This window comes from Orbicella faveolata, unplaced genomic scaffold (genome assembly GCF_042242905.1).
Source record: "Orbicella faveolata isolate gen_17 unplaced genomic scaffold, um_ofav_v1 contig_25, whole genome shotgun sequence".
NCBI classification, from domain to species: domain Eukaryota; kingdom Metazoa; phylum Cnidaria; class Anthozoa; order Scleractinia; family Merulinidae; genus Orbicella; species Orbicella faveolata.
The window spans coordinates 24,806,489-24,823,276 of NW_028301553.1; the positions used below are offsets into that span (position 1 = coordinate 24,806,489).

Consider the following 16,788-nt stretch of genomic DNA (forward strand, 5'->3'; position numbering starts at 1 on the left):
AAACTTCATTTTTAACCCCTAAAAGGTACGACGAGCTCCCCCGCCCCGGGCGAGGGGGGGGCGTGGACAGGGAATCCAAACTGCTCCTTGCTCGCCTCGTGTAGGCAGGGTGTTTTCTCTTTGTCTGCGTGAAAAAAATGGAAACTACAGTCGAACCTCCACAGCCACCTCTCCACAAAAGACCACCTCTCTGCAACGGCCACTTTTTTCATTCCCGCGGACGGTCACTCTTATTCTAATCTATCTACAACGGCCACCTCTCCACAACAGTAACAGCCACTAAAACACGTCCCAGCTGCCAAAAAAACCTCTTCACAACGGCCAGTTAATCAACAGCTGACGAACGCTGTCCACAAAACCCCATTTTTATTGGACATGGTCACGAAGCTTGATCCATGCCGCAGGTCTTTGGTCTCTATTTCTGTTTGGATTCTGTCCTATTGATATATTTTGATTGTGTTACGAATTTACATGTTACAGTAAGCCTTTTTTAAGATAAAAATGTTGAAACCCAAGAAAATATCGGTGTCATATTTCACCCCTACTGATACCGCTCCATAACGGCGACTTTCCTCTGTCCCCAAGGTGGCCGTTGTAGAAAGTTTCGACTTTCGACTCTCTTTCGACCGTTAATAGAAAACACACTCTTCCTATTGAACTTTAAAATACAAGTATATTGCTCCAGGTTTTTGGTATAGAAATGCACCAGGGACATGACTGGGATGGAAAAAGAAGGCCTAGGAGGGACTAGTCTTAAATGGGTAAGACTGTTGAAAATTTACGTACATGTTCACTCCTGTTACCGGTTCTTTTTTAAACCTATATAAACTATACAGTTGAACCTCCACTAACGGTCACCTCTCCACAGTGAACTCCTCTCTACAACAGACACATTTTTTGTCCCGGTGGACAGTCCATACATTCGCTCTTATTTTTGCCTCTGAAATGCGCAAAATAAGGCTACAATAGCTGGTTTTCAGTGTCACGCCATTCAAAATAGATCAAAATAAAAATCAAAACCGTTCAATAGATTAAGTCCAGAATCTGGGAAATGAAAGAAAGTAAATATGCAAAGACTCTCGCCAAGATTCTGGTCACAGCAATTTTTCTTATGCAAGATATACGGAGAAATTTTTTATCCAAATTTAAAGAGATTTGTATGGAGACGCCATGCTAGTGCCCATCCGTATGGGCACCAACATGGCGGCCGGAAACCAACAGAAACATCTGTCACTGAGTTTTTCTACAAAAGCGTAAATTTATCCCTCGAGGAACTCTAAAACATTAAAATAACACTTTTTCTAAGACGTGAACTGTTCAGATAGCCAAATTCCCCGAAATAAGTCACTTTTTTAACCATCATGACGCCGCCATGTAAATGCCGCGTCACGCAAAAGCTTCGAAATTCAAGAGTAGTGTATCACAAAACCAAGAACCCATTCGGAGCGAAAATTTGTATGAATATTAATTTTCAGCTGCTCTTATACATCATTAGAGTAAAATCCCAGGAAGATCAATAGTTTTGTAGTTTGAATTTTAGTGACGTCATGTGAAAACCAGCTATACATAATGCCTAACTATTTCACACCGCCCAATTATTGATGGGAAGTTCGCTAGGTCAATAATTGTGAATTCTCAAGGTTAAATAAAGGAAAATTTTAGCTCTTCTGAGTATCCGATTTTTGGAAAGCGCCCATACACAAATACCCCTGGACTTTGTTCCAGATTATGTCAAAGTACTGTAGAACTGGAAAAATGGACAGGCAATAACCGGTTTAAGCTGAACATGGCCAAAACAAAATCCATGTTCGTAACCGGTACTAGACTGCGTGCAAAGATGGACCACTGCGACCAGATGGAAATCCGTTCCAGCACGGGAGATGTATTGGAAACTACTACAAGCTATAAACTATTTGGAGTATATATTGACCCGGACCTTTCTTTTAACGAGCATGTTGAACATTTATGTAAGAAACTTAGTAAGCGCATCGGTATCTTGAGATCAATTAGGCATTATTTACCTTTAAATGAGCGTATACTCTTCTACAATGCAACCATAAAGCCCCTTTTTCTGTATGGCGGAGCAGTCTGGAGTATAACATCTAAAGCAAATATCAGACGAGTCTTTCGACTGCAAAAGAGAGCGGCCAGGGTAATATTGCATGTTAAAACAGCAAGGGATGAACGAACTGTTGACTTATTTAACAAGTTGGACTGGTTGCCCTTCTTTGAAGAAATCAATGTTAATAAGCCATGCCTTATCTTTAAATGTCTATATGGTCAATGCCCAGAATACATATCTAATAAGTTGATACGTGTGAGTGACATATCGGTAAGATCCTCGCGTTATAGTCACATCACGCTACGATGCCCTAAGAGCAACAGAGCGACAGAAGGAGGAAAAACTTTTGCTTCTACATCAACTTCACTATGGAATTCCCTACCTCCTAACATAAGATCCTGTGATAGCATTAACGTTTTTAAAGAGAAATGCGTCAAGCTTATAAAGAAGGGGTATGCAAATATTGAACATTTCAAAATTTCTTAGTGTCCTCTAACTCTTTGTATCGCATGCACCAACAAGATTTTAGTCCATTTTATTGATGCTAGTAATTTTACCAGTTTTATACTTATTATTATTCATAGTTCGATATTTTTAAAATCATTGTGATTTATATTTTAATTGTTTAAGGGAGGGCCACGAGTTTATCAGTCAATGACTGTAAAGTGTTTTTACCCTCATTAAATAAAGTTACTTACTTACTTACTTACTTATTATTGTCTATATAGTTTAACAGAAGGCAACAGGGGTGAATATGTATGTAGACTCACACCGCGTATCTAAAATCTGATGCCCTCTAGGCCTCCTTTGTCCTTTTTGTATTCCAGCCCTATCACCGGTGCATTTCTATTCAAAAAGTAAGAACGACAAACACGTATTTTAAAGGTAAAGAGGAAAGGTGTTTGCACAACTTTTGTGAACAAGGTAATACTTTCCATTAATCTACGTAGACATGCCGTGATAGAAGGACCTGCGGACGGCTGTCAGGTCGTCCAGTTCTATCCTCTTGCAGAATTAAACAACACCCCCTTCCCCCTACATCCTTCTATTTCGTCCAAAAATGTTTATTTAGGCTGACAGTGCGAACCACGTTACTTGCACGCGTAAACAGTTTCGCTGGCCGTCATCTTCACCCACTTTGGACACTTTGCAAGTGGCCGTTTGTCACGCAATCCACATTTGCCGGATGGTCTGAACTGGGACCGCGAAACAAAGTCAAGAACTTACTCAACTAACACCATGAATATTATTCGGACTGGCCAACAGAACGGCGAAGTCTTGGAATTTTAAAAGAGAGCAAAGTCTGGAAAATTTGTAAGAAAGAAATCTGGACAGCGTAGTGCGATTAACATATCTTTTTAAACAAGCTTTTTAACTCTTTTAATTTTTAGATTATTTTTTTTATTATTATTATTTTCTCCTCCCCTTTTCTAGCTTTTTAAATATATTTTTTTTATTTAATGTAAAGCGCCATGGACAAATAGTGGATTGGCGCTATATAAATACTTTATTATTATTATTATTATTGACGAAGAAGCCTTTATGGTTTTTCTGTCTTGCTGCTTACGCTTTATAAATGGCCGCGGACGACTGTTGGAACACTCCAAGAAAAATGATGTCACAGTATGTGTTTTATTCAGAGGTATGTACCATATTAGCCAAAGAAACGAACGATTCATTTATAAATCTGGTGGTAACAGACAGGGGCAATTGTATCCATAAGAATTGCAAGCACACGGGTAAGAAATACAAAGGTTGAATCCTCTTGCTTATTCCACAAGTACAACATTTCGACAGTTGATCATGAAGTTTCGTCAACTGCTTGCGCTTTGTTATCGGCATTACCTGGTCTCAGACCAGGATTTCAAGAAACACTGCGATGAGACGGTTGTATTTAAAGTAAAGTGTACCTGTTTACATGAAATGGTTGTGTTCGAATATTTACACCAAACATGATGGATGCAACTGTAATCGATTGTTTACTCAAACTTCACGTTTCAAAATGTTTATTTTTACTTAAAGACAAGTTCGGCTGTAGCCATGGGTGTTCCAAATAAATCAAAAGTGCCGATATTGAACGAATAATGTGTGCTACAGTTGTAACCTTCAAAAAGAAACATACAGTAGGCGGAAGGAAAATCAGTTTCGGGCGATATGCGCGTGCCGGTGATCGAAATAAATTTGCATAACATTACAATGTACCAAAAGCAGCGTCTATTTTTATTTAACTGCAAATGTTTACAAACGTTAATCATGTGGTTAATCTAAAAGAAAAAAAAAACACAAATTACAAGTATTCTTACTGACGAAAAAGGTTTCCATTCGCTTATTTTTGTTCTTGATGAAGGTAGCCGGCCAAGTTCCATGTTGGTTTCGCGAATGACGAATTTGCAAAAAAGTACTACACGTTTATGTCTCTCGACGGATTAGTTTTTTCAGGCCGCAGAAGAGACTTTCACACATCATAATATAGAGTATGGGCTTTCAGAAAATTTTAGTTTCGACTTCAAATTCAATGTACCAGTGGGCTTTTGATGGTATTGAAATTAGCTAAAATTAGCCATTTCGCTCACGAGCTTCGATGAAGGTACTTTTAGCGGCCTGAAATATTATTAAACTTGGAGCTTTTGCTAATCAAATTAATGATTTAGAAACAGTAAGACATCCACTATGAGCTACCCGACGTATATTGATAGATATCATCGCGTTGATCTGTACGAGCGAAAAGAAAATGCACAATTTTCGGCCATTTTCGGCGGCGTCAGGCAGCTAAAATGGCGATTTTCAAACTTTCTTCAATTTCGAATAAACTAAAGCGCTTCAGGACCTTTGAATGGTATTTTCGAAAACTACTCACTATAGAGGTTATTTGGGGAAAATATGAAGAAATCGAAAATTTCGCGACTGTCATCTCATTCTCGGTATTTACAGGAACTGGCTCTTAAAACATCACACACACCTGCAAACAGGTAGATACCTTGACATGATTTATTCCCACAATCTATTACCAGTGATAACAAAACCCACTAGAATCACCAGTCATACTGCAACCTTAATTGATCATATTTATACAAATACAGTTAATAGGTTGATCTCAGGGGTTATAGCCGTTGATATCTCAGATCATTTACCAATTTTCTGCACAGTCGAAACATCACTTAGAAAACAAAATGGGCAACTTTACTTCAGAGACTACAGTAACTTCAACCCTGAATCATATCTTCAAGACATCAGTGCTGTGGATCGGAATTTCATCTCTGGTAAATGTAATAATTTGCATGAAACAACAGCTAGAACTATTAATACACTCAAATTAATTGTCAATAAGCATGCACCCCTAAAACAAGTGTCTAGAAATAAACAAAAGCAATTAAGAAAACCTTGGATCTCAAAGGGAATGCTCAAATCCATTAAAACTAAACATGCTATGTACAAAACCCATTATCTATCCAATGACCCAGTCAAAATTTGTGAATTTAAAAAATACTCAAATAGATTAAACCATCTCAAAAACATTAATAACAAAGCCTATTTTTGTAAAAAAATTGACTTGTGTAAAAATAACTTAAAGGCTACATGGAAAATATTAAAAGGAAGACAAAGGGACAGACCTCACCTCAAAGAATAGTAAGGAACAACAAGACTTTCACTAGTAATGAAGATATTGCTGATCAGCTTAATAAACATTTTGTCAATGTTGGCCCAAGCTTGGCCAGCAGAATTGAAGATAGCTTTGAAAACCCTACACAATATATCCCGTCATCTCCAGCTAATAGTTTTGTTATGTCCACTGTTACAGAAACCCAGGTTTCAAACTTGTTTAAGACATTAGGTAAGAACAAATCATCAATTGATACACCTAATAATTTAATGAAAATAGCAGCTGAACTCTTATCAGTACCTTTTACTCAAATCTATAATCAATCAATACAAACTGGTGTTGTACCAAATATTTTGAAAGTCTCTCGAGTTACTCCGGTTTACAAAAGTGGTGATGTTACTGACCCAGGAAACTATAGGCCCATTTCAACTCTTTCACCTTTCAGTAAGGTACTTGAAAAATTAATTTATAATCAACTATATGATTTTCTGGGAAAACACAACATTCTATATAGATATCAGTTTGGTTTTAGGAAAGGGCACTCAACTGAGCAAGCCATTTTTGAGATCATTGACACCCTCAAACAGGCAATGGATAAAAAGCTGGTTACCTGTGGTGTTTTTTTAGATTTTTCTAAAGCATTTGATACTGTGAACCATAATATTCTTTTATCTAAACTCTACAACTATGGCATACGAGGAATAACCCTTAACTGGTTTGAAAACTATCTACATAATCGCACTCAGTTTGTTAAGATTGGTAGCATCCAATCTAGTCCTGAAACCATTACTTGTGGAATACCACAGGGATCAACTTTGGGTCCTCTTCTATTCCTGCTTTATATTAATGACTTACCTAACTGCTCAAAAAAAACTATCCTTCCGTATATTTGCTGATGATACAAATATGTTTTATGCAAGTGATAATCTGCATCAGCTTGAGTATGTCATGAATGAGGAATTGAAATTAGTTTTTAAATATTGTATCATCAACAAACTATCTATAAATCTTACCAAGACTAATTACAAGATAATTTCATCTACAAGACTAAGACCGTATATACATATTCCTAACATTGCACATAAAAGTCAAATTAAGTATTTAGGTCTTTATATGGATCAAAATTTACAATGGGGACCGCAGATCCAGCACATTAATAATAAATTACAAAAAATATAGCAATTATTAATAAATTAAGATATTTTGTTGATCTTCATACATTGAAACAATGGTATTATTCTTTCATATATCCTTACTTATCCTATGCTATCATAAGTTGGGGTAGTGCATGTAAAACTAATTTACGTAAAATCATAACTAAGCAGAATAAATGTGTCCGAAGCATATTCTTTGCTTATAGCAGGGAAAATGCTTCACCATATTACAATCTTTTAGGAATTCTCAAATTTGAAAATGTGTACAAATTAAAAGTGGCTCTATTTACTCATAAAATTTTAAATGACTCAACAAACATTCCAACCATATTCCATAGAACCCTTACTCAGGCATCTGAAGTCCATACCTACAATACAAGATTTGCTGCGAATTTGAATTTTCATAGGCCAAAAGTAAATAATAACTATGGATCCTCTACTTTCTCTTTTGTTACATCAAAACTTTGGGAAATTATTCCAACAGAATTTAAAAAACTGCCTTACACTTCCTTTTATAAGCAATATAAACTATACCTTTTAAATACTCAATATTACTCTTCAGCATTATGATTTATTCATTTAACTTGTTTATTTCGAATACTTTTGTTATTCACATTTTACTTCCTTTATTGCATTGTTTCTATTAATTGATGTGTCTTGTCTTTTATTTTTGAACGTGTCAGTGACCAACACGATAGCATATGCTTCTTTGGTCACTGAGCACATTTTGTTTTGGTTTTATTATTATTATATTTTCTTATTTTAATTAATGAATTTTTTGTAATAGTGTGCGATAGTGAAATATGTCTGTAAATAGTGTCAATTAATAAAAGATCTGAAATCTGAAATCTGAAAATCTGAAATCTTAAAAAAAAAAAAACGCGTGGTTACCCCTACATTTTATGTTATGAAATGGAAGTGGCAAGCCTATTCAGCACGTGATTAGTTTCTGGTTGTGAGCAAAATGCATTTAGAGTATTTTTTTAGCTGTACCAGAGTAAGCTTTCAGAGACGCTAAAAGCGCTGTTGCAACGATTTGGTTATCAAAAACATACCAAAAATGGTCCTAATGTTACCATTTGCCATGTAGCTTAAAGATCTTTTTCAATGTGTTTGCTTTTCTGTATGTAAAGGCCACTTCCAAGGAAACCTGTGAAGAAATATCGTTTCCTTCTTTATTCAGAAAAATGCTGATGTCAGCATTTAATTGAGATTCAAGGCTAATTATCTCGAAAAAATGCGTGGCTACCAGCATTTTTCTTTGTGGATTCCAATAGCCCTCGCAAAGACCCACTTTTTCCGCGTGATCCTAATCTGGCGCAGAAATCTTTGTATACAGTAGACATCGTCCTTAAATTCAAAATATTTCTGTGCACGCGCACTCTTCGCGCGTTACGCCATTTCGGAATTGTCTTCTTAACATTTTCCTCCTCCCCACGCTGAGGGTTCTAGTATTTTTTTCTAAATAACTGACTAACAATTTATCTTAAGCGGAATCAGTTTGGCAATTGGTCTCACGACAGTCTTCAGCTAGACGGGTGTGGCCATCACGTCCAAGATACACTTCAGTAACTCGCTCCCCTAACGACAACGTCCTCTTGGAGAATCGGGCTGAATCACTAGAACTACATCGTCAACTTTTCGATCTCCGTTTTCTGAGATCCACTTCGGCCGGCTGCTAAGGACAGGAACACGTTCTCTGAGCCATCTTCTCCACACTTGTGAAATAATGTCCCGAACCTTCCGCCATCGTTGACTTGGTTAAAAAGAAGCGGTCTAAACAGACGCAGGCGCCAACTGTGAGGGTCGTCCAATGCACAACAGAGTGCAGTGGAATGGTACTCAATCCAGTTGTGTTCCACTGGTGAAATGCATCTCATTATGGCCGGGTCTTCCGATGGCTTTGGGCTGGAGGAGTAGGGGTGCATTCTACTCGTCCATTGGCACCAATCGTACGATAGCTATCAATGGGACTCAATTCATTGGTATTCCATTGGTAAAATGCATCTCATTATGACTTCAAATGGCTTCAAGCTGTTCTACTTGTCCTTGTACCAATGGAATGGCACTCGATCCACTGGTGAGATGCATCTCATTAAGGGGACTTAGAATATTTCCAAAGGCTTAGTAGGGGTGCATTCTACTCGTCCATTGGTACCAATGGTATGATTGGTACCAATGGTATTGCATTCAGTCCATTGGTATTCCATTGGTGAAATGCGTCTCATTATGGGGACTTATAATATTTCCAATGGCTTCAGGCTAAGTAGGGGTACATTCTACCCGTCCATTGGTACCAATGGTACGATTGGTACCAATGGAATGGCACTCAATCCATTGGTGAAATGCGTCTCTCAATCGGTACAAGGGAGTGTAGGTAGGTTTAGCCTTAACATCTTCCAAAAAATCACTCACGCCGCCAATGCCCTGTTCATCAAACTGCTCATAAATCTCTTCTTCTGCCTTTGCTTTTCCAATTTTTTGTCGAAGTTGCTTCTTGCTTCTGCTTCTGCAGCCTTAGCCTTCGCCTCAATTAACTTTATTTTAGCAGGCAATGATCAGAAAAGAGAGCCCTTTGAGTGGCGACATGCTTAAGATTTCACTGAGCTCGTGTCACGTAAACAGCTGCGAAACTTCTTTACTTCGTGCAGTAAGTCAATAATTCTTTGCTTTGGTCGAAACATCATTATCACGAGTGTCATACCATTGATGAGTTAATTCAGTTTCATTATCGTCATCCAAAACATTGAGATACATATCATGTGCTTCTTGCATTTTCAAAAACAGTTGATCTAACTGAACAACCTCAATATGCACTTGTTTTTCGTTCTCAAAATCCGCCAGCAAGGGCAACTTACGTTAATCTGTTTAGTTAAGTTAGCAAGTGCAGTTTTTCGATCTTCTTTCAACCTTTGAATCTCAAATTGCCTACTCTTCTCTGTAGGAATCCGTTTCTCGCGTCCACAGCCGCGTCCACATGAGTTTCTTGAAGGTCCACGATGCCGGTCAGCGGAGATATTGCACGTGGTGACAAGCTGTGAAGTGTCTCGACCTCCATATTCACTTGGCGTCCAAACTGTAAAAGCCGTAAAGTTCATCGGTTCTTCGTCTAGATCAACGAGGGAAACACTCGACACTCCTGTTTAAAATACGAAAGTCATTAATTCACGAGTGTTCGTATCGCTCGATACTTTCGTTTCCGCGAAGTTCCTTTACGTTGAAGAAAGCTTAATTTCAAGACCAATTTTGCGTTTGGCTTAGTCTCGTTCAACTGCCAACTGACACTGCTCGAGTCACTCTCTAAAAAAATGAAACGGCTTTTTGTTTCTTTTTCCCGCTTCTCGTACCTGTTTACAGCCTCGACAAGACTTTTTTTGTACCTTATCTTTCGCCCAGTAAAGTTAAATATTATCTAAATTCTGACAACTTTCCTCCATTTTAAAAAACAGAGGGAAAGAGTTTGTTATATTGACGCCATATATATGTCTGTTCTGTCCTCTAATAGATCATAGGTGAAAACCAATCAAAATGAGAGAATAATTTTGAATTACTATATAAATATTAATTGATGTGTTCATTGTAGTTTGTAAAAAAAAAAAAATGACGTCAGTTTTTCATGCGTCCGCTCTGTTATTGACAACGAATTTCTTCATAACATTGTTAAAGTAGTCTCCGGATTCACCGTCGGCTTATGGCTATCGCCCCGTGGGTCCACAGCTACTTTGACAATGCTATAACCAGCTTCATAATCAATAATAAGACAGACGGATAAACACTGACGTCAATTTGTTAAGCAAAACTTGTATCTGCAGGGTAAAAGTTCACATACCATAACTCAGTCACTAGACGTCTTCACACGAAGAACCTGTGTTCCAAGCATTCGAGCCCATGGTTTATGTTTTACGTTTCCTTCTGGGTTGAAAGGGCTTGATTGGCCTCCGAGTTTCACTTGGACATTTACCACGTCCTGTTTGGTCGTTAATAGCCCTTTTCACGGTTAATTTTTCTCATTTGCATTACAATGTAATCCAACGTGGATGCGAAGCAATTTTGGCCTAAAACTACAAAATAGCCCGAAATTGCCTCACACACATGCTAGATTTTATTGTAATGCAAATGAGCAAAGGTAACCGCGAAAAGGGCTATAGTACCAGGTGTAGTGCAGACGGGAAGTGGGAGGGGCCTGATCGACACCACTGAATATCAGTTTAGTTACGTTTCCATGCTTCATGAGAGACTCGCCAGAATACTCCCTCTTGTCCCCAGAGCCACCCGGACCGAAGTAACGAGGATGCTGGTCGTCTTCCTTAGGGTGTGAAAAAAAGATTTTGGAACGTAACAGTTCATCAATTAGTTGATGTTGCTTGGACAAAATGTCGCCGAGTATATTAATCGTTAAAAAATCATTTTGAATTTTGACGTTTGTGATCTCCAATACCCATTGTGTTTGTGGGGTGTAACTCGCTAAAACTAGTACTGACTTTAGAATCATCCTTTACTGTTTTGGACTGACGTTAGACGAACCGCACCTAGATAAGAGCACAACTGGTGAGGAGAACTAGGTCGAGGGGTAGTTGTTTGTTTTCTTCCCATTCCCTTATCCTTTTATTATTATTATTATTATTATTATTATTATTATTATTATTATTACTATTATTTTGCGCTGGCAGGCTGTGATCTTTGTTGAAAATGATTAAAAAGTCAGTGAAAAGAGCACGAGGTTGATCTTGGATCAAAGCAGCTGGTCTGTGTGCACGATCAATTTGGTAGAATGTTGCTGGACCTTCGGGCACTCAGTTAAAAATACTTGGGAGAATTCAGTTCATGAACAAACAGATTGCTTTGTAAGTTGTATCTAAAGGCTAAGCTTGCTGATCTCGCTCAGATGCACCGTGAACGGGGCTAGAAGACAGCAAAGGCTCTTCAATGTTTTAATTTAGATCTCATTTTATTTTTATCTTTCAGCAAAAAGCACACTTTATTATTAATTGTCCTGAGAGCCGATAAAACAAGAACATTCAATTCAAGAAGCATTTGGCTATCCTCATGAACTCGCGCTGGGTGTGAGCAGATCTGTATCGTTATTCTCAGCACCTACACACGTTCATTTATTCATCCACTATAAAAATATCCGCCAACGCTGAAAACTAAAACCCAATTATAGCCATATAATGACTTTCCCCGCACACCACATTATCTACCGCTCTCAATAGAACAAATAAGACTCTAACCTTGCGAGACGTTATGTCAGTATGGCAAACTACTGTTTTCAAGCTACCGGCACGAAAGACGAATTTGTTTATTAGTTTTCTGCCCCAGAAAAACCCCTCTTGTGCCACTGCAATGTAGAACTATTATAAAATGGACTAACAAAGCCAAAAAAAAATAGCTGTATAATTTGTGATCGCTCAGTTACACAAAACGGAAACCGCATTGTCCTTCAGGCTCTTAAACTAATGACTGAAAAGAATGTCTATTGTAGTGCACAGAACATGACTGAGCGACTAGAAACAACAGCTGACAGAATAGCACAATATTACGTAAGGCCGCTATTACCATACAAATTAATGTTTATCAAAGTTCAATTTAACTTTATCGATAGCCATAAGTGTCTTAAGTGGTTTTCAAGCTCTTCACAACGGATACTGAATTACCTTCTTTGCCGTTGAGGGACAAAGAACATTTTGCACGACAAGTGAAGGTGAGTAACTTTGAAATTGTTGTTAACATGTTTCCTATTTATTTTTAAAATTTGTGCCTGACGCTATTAATTTTCTTATCTACCTAGAGTTGATTGTTGTTGTTAAAACATTCTTGAATAAATGCCCTGAAGTGTGAAATTTTCACAGATTTTCGAGAGAAAGTGTTATTCAAATTTTTGGAGACTATTCTCTGTTTGCTTGGAAATGCTAAGCAATTCCACAAATCAATTCGGTGTAATATAAAATCACCATGTTCTCGACACTTAAGAAATTCGTTGCTGGACTCTCAGATAGAGACTATGACAATTTAGAGAAAAAGACACATTCAAACGTCCTGAGAGCACTCTACGTTTATTAAGAAACGTCAGTTCATTTCTAGAATTACTTTAATATGTAGCGATGATAGACGAATCTTTTGAGCTGGGCATGCTATCATTTCGCCAAGTCTATTTCGGCTAGGTTCAAATGTGCTATACACCCGGTAGTCAGAAGTTGTTGCATAATTGCCACGGAATGAATTCCTCAAACACCTGAGAAGTTCTGTTAGAAATTCTTCCCAGCTACTTGACGGGCATATGGTCACTACTTTGAACTTCATAGCCCCCTTATCGAGCAGTCCATATTTATGAGCTAGAAAGAGCTCCTCTGTTATGTTCCTGAGAAATCACAGTAAAAAAAAACCAGCAGGTAGCTTGTACAGTCATTTGAAGCAAGTACGTGTTTGGGAAAATAGTGCATGCATCGCTTGTGCGCGTTAATTTTGCACATGAAGTAAGCTATCCTTGCTCAAGGATACATCAGGAAAAGAACAATGAGTTGAATTGACAGCCAATCTACACAAAGCGTCGCTTGTGGAGACCCATGTCTATGTCTGCCTTATTTTGCACGTGCAATACGATTTTGACATAGCGTCTGGTCCCTTTTTGTAACAAGACAGGGGACGACGTTACCTCGTCCAGCCCCTAGATACAGAGAAAGTTCGTATTATGTGCGGGAACACTTACCTCATAGGCTACGCAAAAAAGATCCTGTGCAAGAAAATAGAGCGCATGTATCGCTAGCGTGCATTCAAAATCTTACATTTAGCTATATAATTCTTCCGGCGATATATCAGGCGACAAATAAGGTCAGATATAAACAGTCACAGTGTCTTGGGTTTGCCAGGAGACCTAACGAACGACGCTCCTGAATCGTGCGGCGTGGTAAAGGTGATTGACAAATATGTCAAATTCGCTTGAATGATTCGAACAAACTGACATGGAAGATCAATCACGGCATAGGAAGATTAGTTTTAAATTCGTGCTAGACTCAAGCAAAGTCTTATCAAAGTTGAATTCAATGGTAACCAGTACAGTTTTACTCTAAAGACACCTTCCATTTTAGGGTAAAGACGTTTTGTTGTTTAAAACAATATCTGAAAGTGTTTTATTGGCGTCATCTATGCGTCTGTCCTCTAATAGATCATAGGCGTGAACCAATTAAAATGCGAGAATAATTTGAGATATTATATAAATATTAATTGAGGTGCTCAAAACAAATTGACGTCAGTTTTTCATGCGTCTGTCCTGTTATTAACAATGAACTTCTTCACAACATCGTCAAAGTAGTCTACGGATAAGACGGCCATCGCCTCGTGTAGCGGCCACAGCTACTTTGACAATATCATGACGAAATTCATGTTCAATAACAGGATAGACGCGTAGAAAATAACGTCAATTTGTTAAACAAAACTTGTACGTGCAGAGCAAAAGTTCACATACTATCACTAGACGTCTTCACATGAAGATCCTGTGCTACAAGCATTCCAGCGCATAGCTTTGGTTTTTACATTTCCTTCTGGGTTCAAAATGGCTTAATTGGCCGATCTTAATGGGCTGATCTCACTCAGATGTACCGCAGGCAGGAATAAAAGACAGCAAAGGTTCTTCATTGTTGTATTTAACTCTCATCTGTTTAATAATAATAATAATAATAATAATAATAATGGCATTTCGGGCAGTATATCCACAGGGTGGCTCTTCGCCTGCCCGATGCTAACTAAATTTACAATTGTAAAAAGGTTAAAAGGTATCTAAAAAATTTATATCTATATGTAAACGAGATAAAATTGTGTTGTAAGATATGCTAAAATAAATAAATGAATAAATAAATGAATTAAAATTATGCCAGATGTTCTAAAGCTCTCTTAAAAATAATGTTTTTGGTGTCTTTACAAAATTTAATATAGTCTTGGCAGCACCTCACGTTGCTGGGCAACGTGTTAAATAAACTTGCAGTCTGGTCCTGTAGAGTATTATTAATTAAAGATCTCTCTAACTGAATGCTGTTACTAGATCTTAAGCGTCTTTCGTGTTGAAATACATTAAGTTTCAGATAACTTGGCCAATATGGGTTGTGAAGGGCTTTGTGAGTTGCCTTAAGTAGGTTCCATTCGCGTTGTTCCTTTACGGGAAGCCATTTGAGTTTCGTAAGGATGTCTTCGGATGACACAAATCTACCAAGCACAAAACTAGCTGTAGCCTTTTGTACTCTCTGGAGACGTTTCATTAAATAATCCGGGAGTGAGTAGTATACTATGTCATTATAATATAGCTTGCTTAGAACCAGTGCCTGCGCCAAATTCTTTTTGATATGGAAAGGCAGGATGTTGTTTAACTTCCTTAGGGTTGTTAGAGTAGCATAGCAGGACGCTGCTACTTGTCTGACATTTCCTTCCCAGTTCAGATGCTCATGAATGTGAGACCCCAATAATTTAGTGGTGGTCACTCGTTCCAAGGGGATGCTGTTAATTGTGATGTCGAACTTTTCAGTGTTTAAATGATGGACCTTTGATAACTGCGGAGTAGATAATAACATCAGCTTAGTCTTGGAAGAATTAATGACTAAGTTTGATTCACGTGACCACGCTTCCAACTTGCCTATACTTGCAGAAAGTTCAGTTAGAGTTGATTGAAGATCTGCTGGTTTGCAGTGTGTGTACAATCTGGTATCATCAGCATATTGATGACATTTAACTCCGCGTACATATGACTGAAGGTCAGCGACGTAGAGATTGAAAATGAGTGGCCCCATGATAGAACCTTGAGGTACGCTGAAACTCACCATACAAAGCTCTGACGTTTTGTCGTCGACTTGCACAAAGTGTTTCCTTCCTGTAAGATATTGGATCGTCCATTTAAGATATTCCTAAGCTTTTCAAGAACAGTCTTGTACTTGGTGGTATCAAACGCCTTAGAGAAATCGGCTAGTACCATGAGGGTAGCTTCTCCTCGCTTCATGGCGCGAATAATGTCATCTCTGATCCCTAATAGAACAGTAGTCGTTGAGTGTCCTTTCCTGAAGCCTGAGATATTCTCTTTTAACAGGAAGTGAGAATCAATGTAATCGATGACTTGGTGATGTACGAGTCTTTCAAAAACTTTTGAAAGGACCGGAAGTATTGATATCGGTCTCATGTCTGATACAATGAAGGTAGGGCCACTGGTCTTAGGGATTGGGGTTATCCTCGCAACTTTCCAAGCGTCGGGAAATGTTGATGTGACAATACAGGAATTTATCACGTTTGTCAAAGGTCCTGCAATCAGGTCGGCTACAGACTTTAGGAGCTTAGCTGGTATTTGGTCAGGTCCTGTCGATGTATCGGAACGAATTGATTTGATTTCCTTGAGGACCTCTTTATATTTAACGTGGCGCAAAGTGAATGATCTTTCCCCCACCGGGCATGGCTGCAAGCTATCAACAACGTTCAGTAGGTCTTTTTTTGCGTCAACGTCTGCATTTCCGGTGGTGCGTTGGGCAACTTCTGCAAAATGCTTGTTAAGCTCATTGACATCCAGACGTAAAGGCTGTGGACATGGGTTCAAAATACGGTGTATAATACGCCAGACCTCTTTCGGTTTCGTTGATGATTATGCCGTATTGATGAACGATCGTTTCGCCTCTTTGATCGTTGTTTTCAGACGATTACGGACGTCACGAAAAGCTTGCCAGGCATCGGGTGTTTGTAACGAGTGTGCCTTGTGTCTTAGTACATTTCTCTGATTTTGAAGACCTACAATTTCCTCATCATGTAACCAGGGAGCTGGTGGCCGTGTGACCTTTGTGCGTGTCAGTGGAGCGTGTCGCTCAATACAGTCAGAGATGAGTGTAGTAAACACCTCTAGCTTTTCTTCAGGGTCATCTGTTGCCTGAATGACACTAAATGGAAGGGATGTAAAGTCGCGAACGAACTCTTCTTCCTTGAACCCACGCTCTTTTCGAATCATTTTA

The 16,788-nt window shown here is 38.4% G+C and overlaps 1 protein-coding gene and 1 pseudogene across 1 annotated transcript; one reads left to right on the top strand and one right to left on the bottom strand.

Annotated features, from left to right (window-relative positions):
- The first annotated feature begins 3,687 nt into the window (after window positions 1-3,687).
- Window positions 3,688-9,964, top strand: LOC149109611 (uncharacterized; annotated as a pseudogene).
- A 4,396-nt stretch (window positions 9,965-14,360) lies between these two features.
- Window positions 14,361-15,700, bottom strand: LOC149109612 (uncharacterized). The gene has a single exon (XM_089294145.1). It carries the CDS (start codon window positions 15,622-15,624, stop codon window positions 14,680-14,682), a length of 945 nt encoding a protein of 314 aa, XP_089150271.1. The 5' UTR covers window positions 15,625-15,700; the 3' UTR covers window positions 14,361-14,679.
- Between the last annotated feature and the right edge of the window lie 1,088 nt (window positions 15,701-16,788).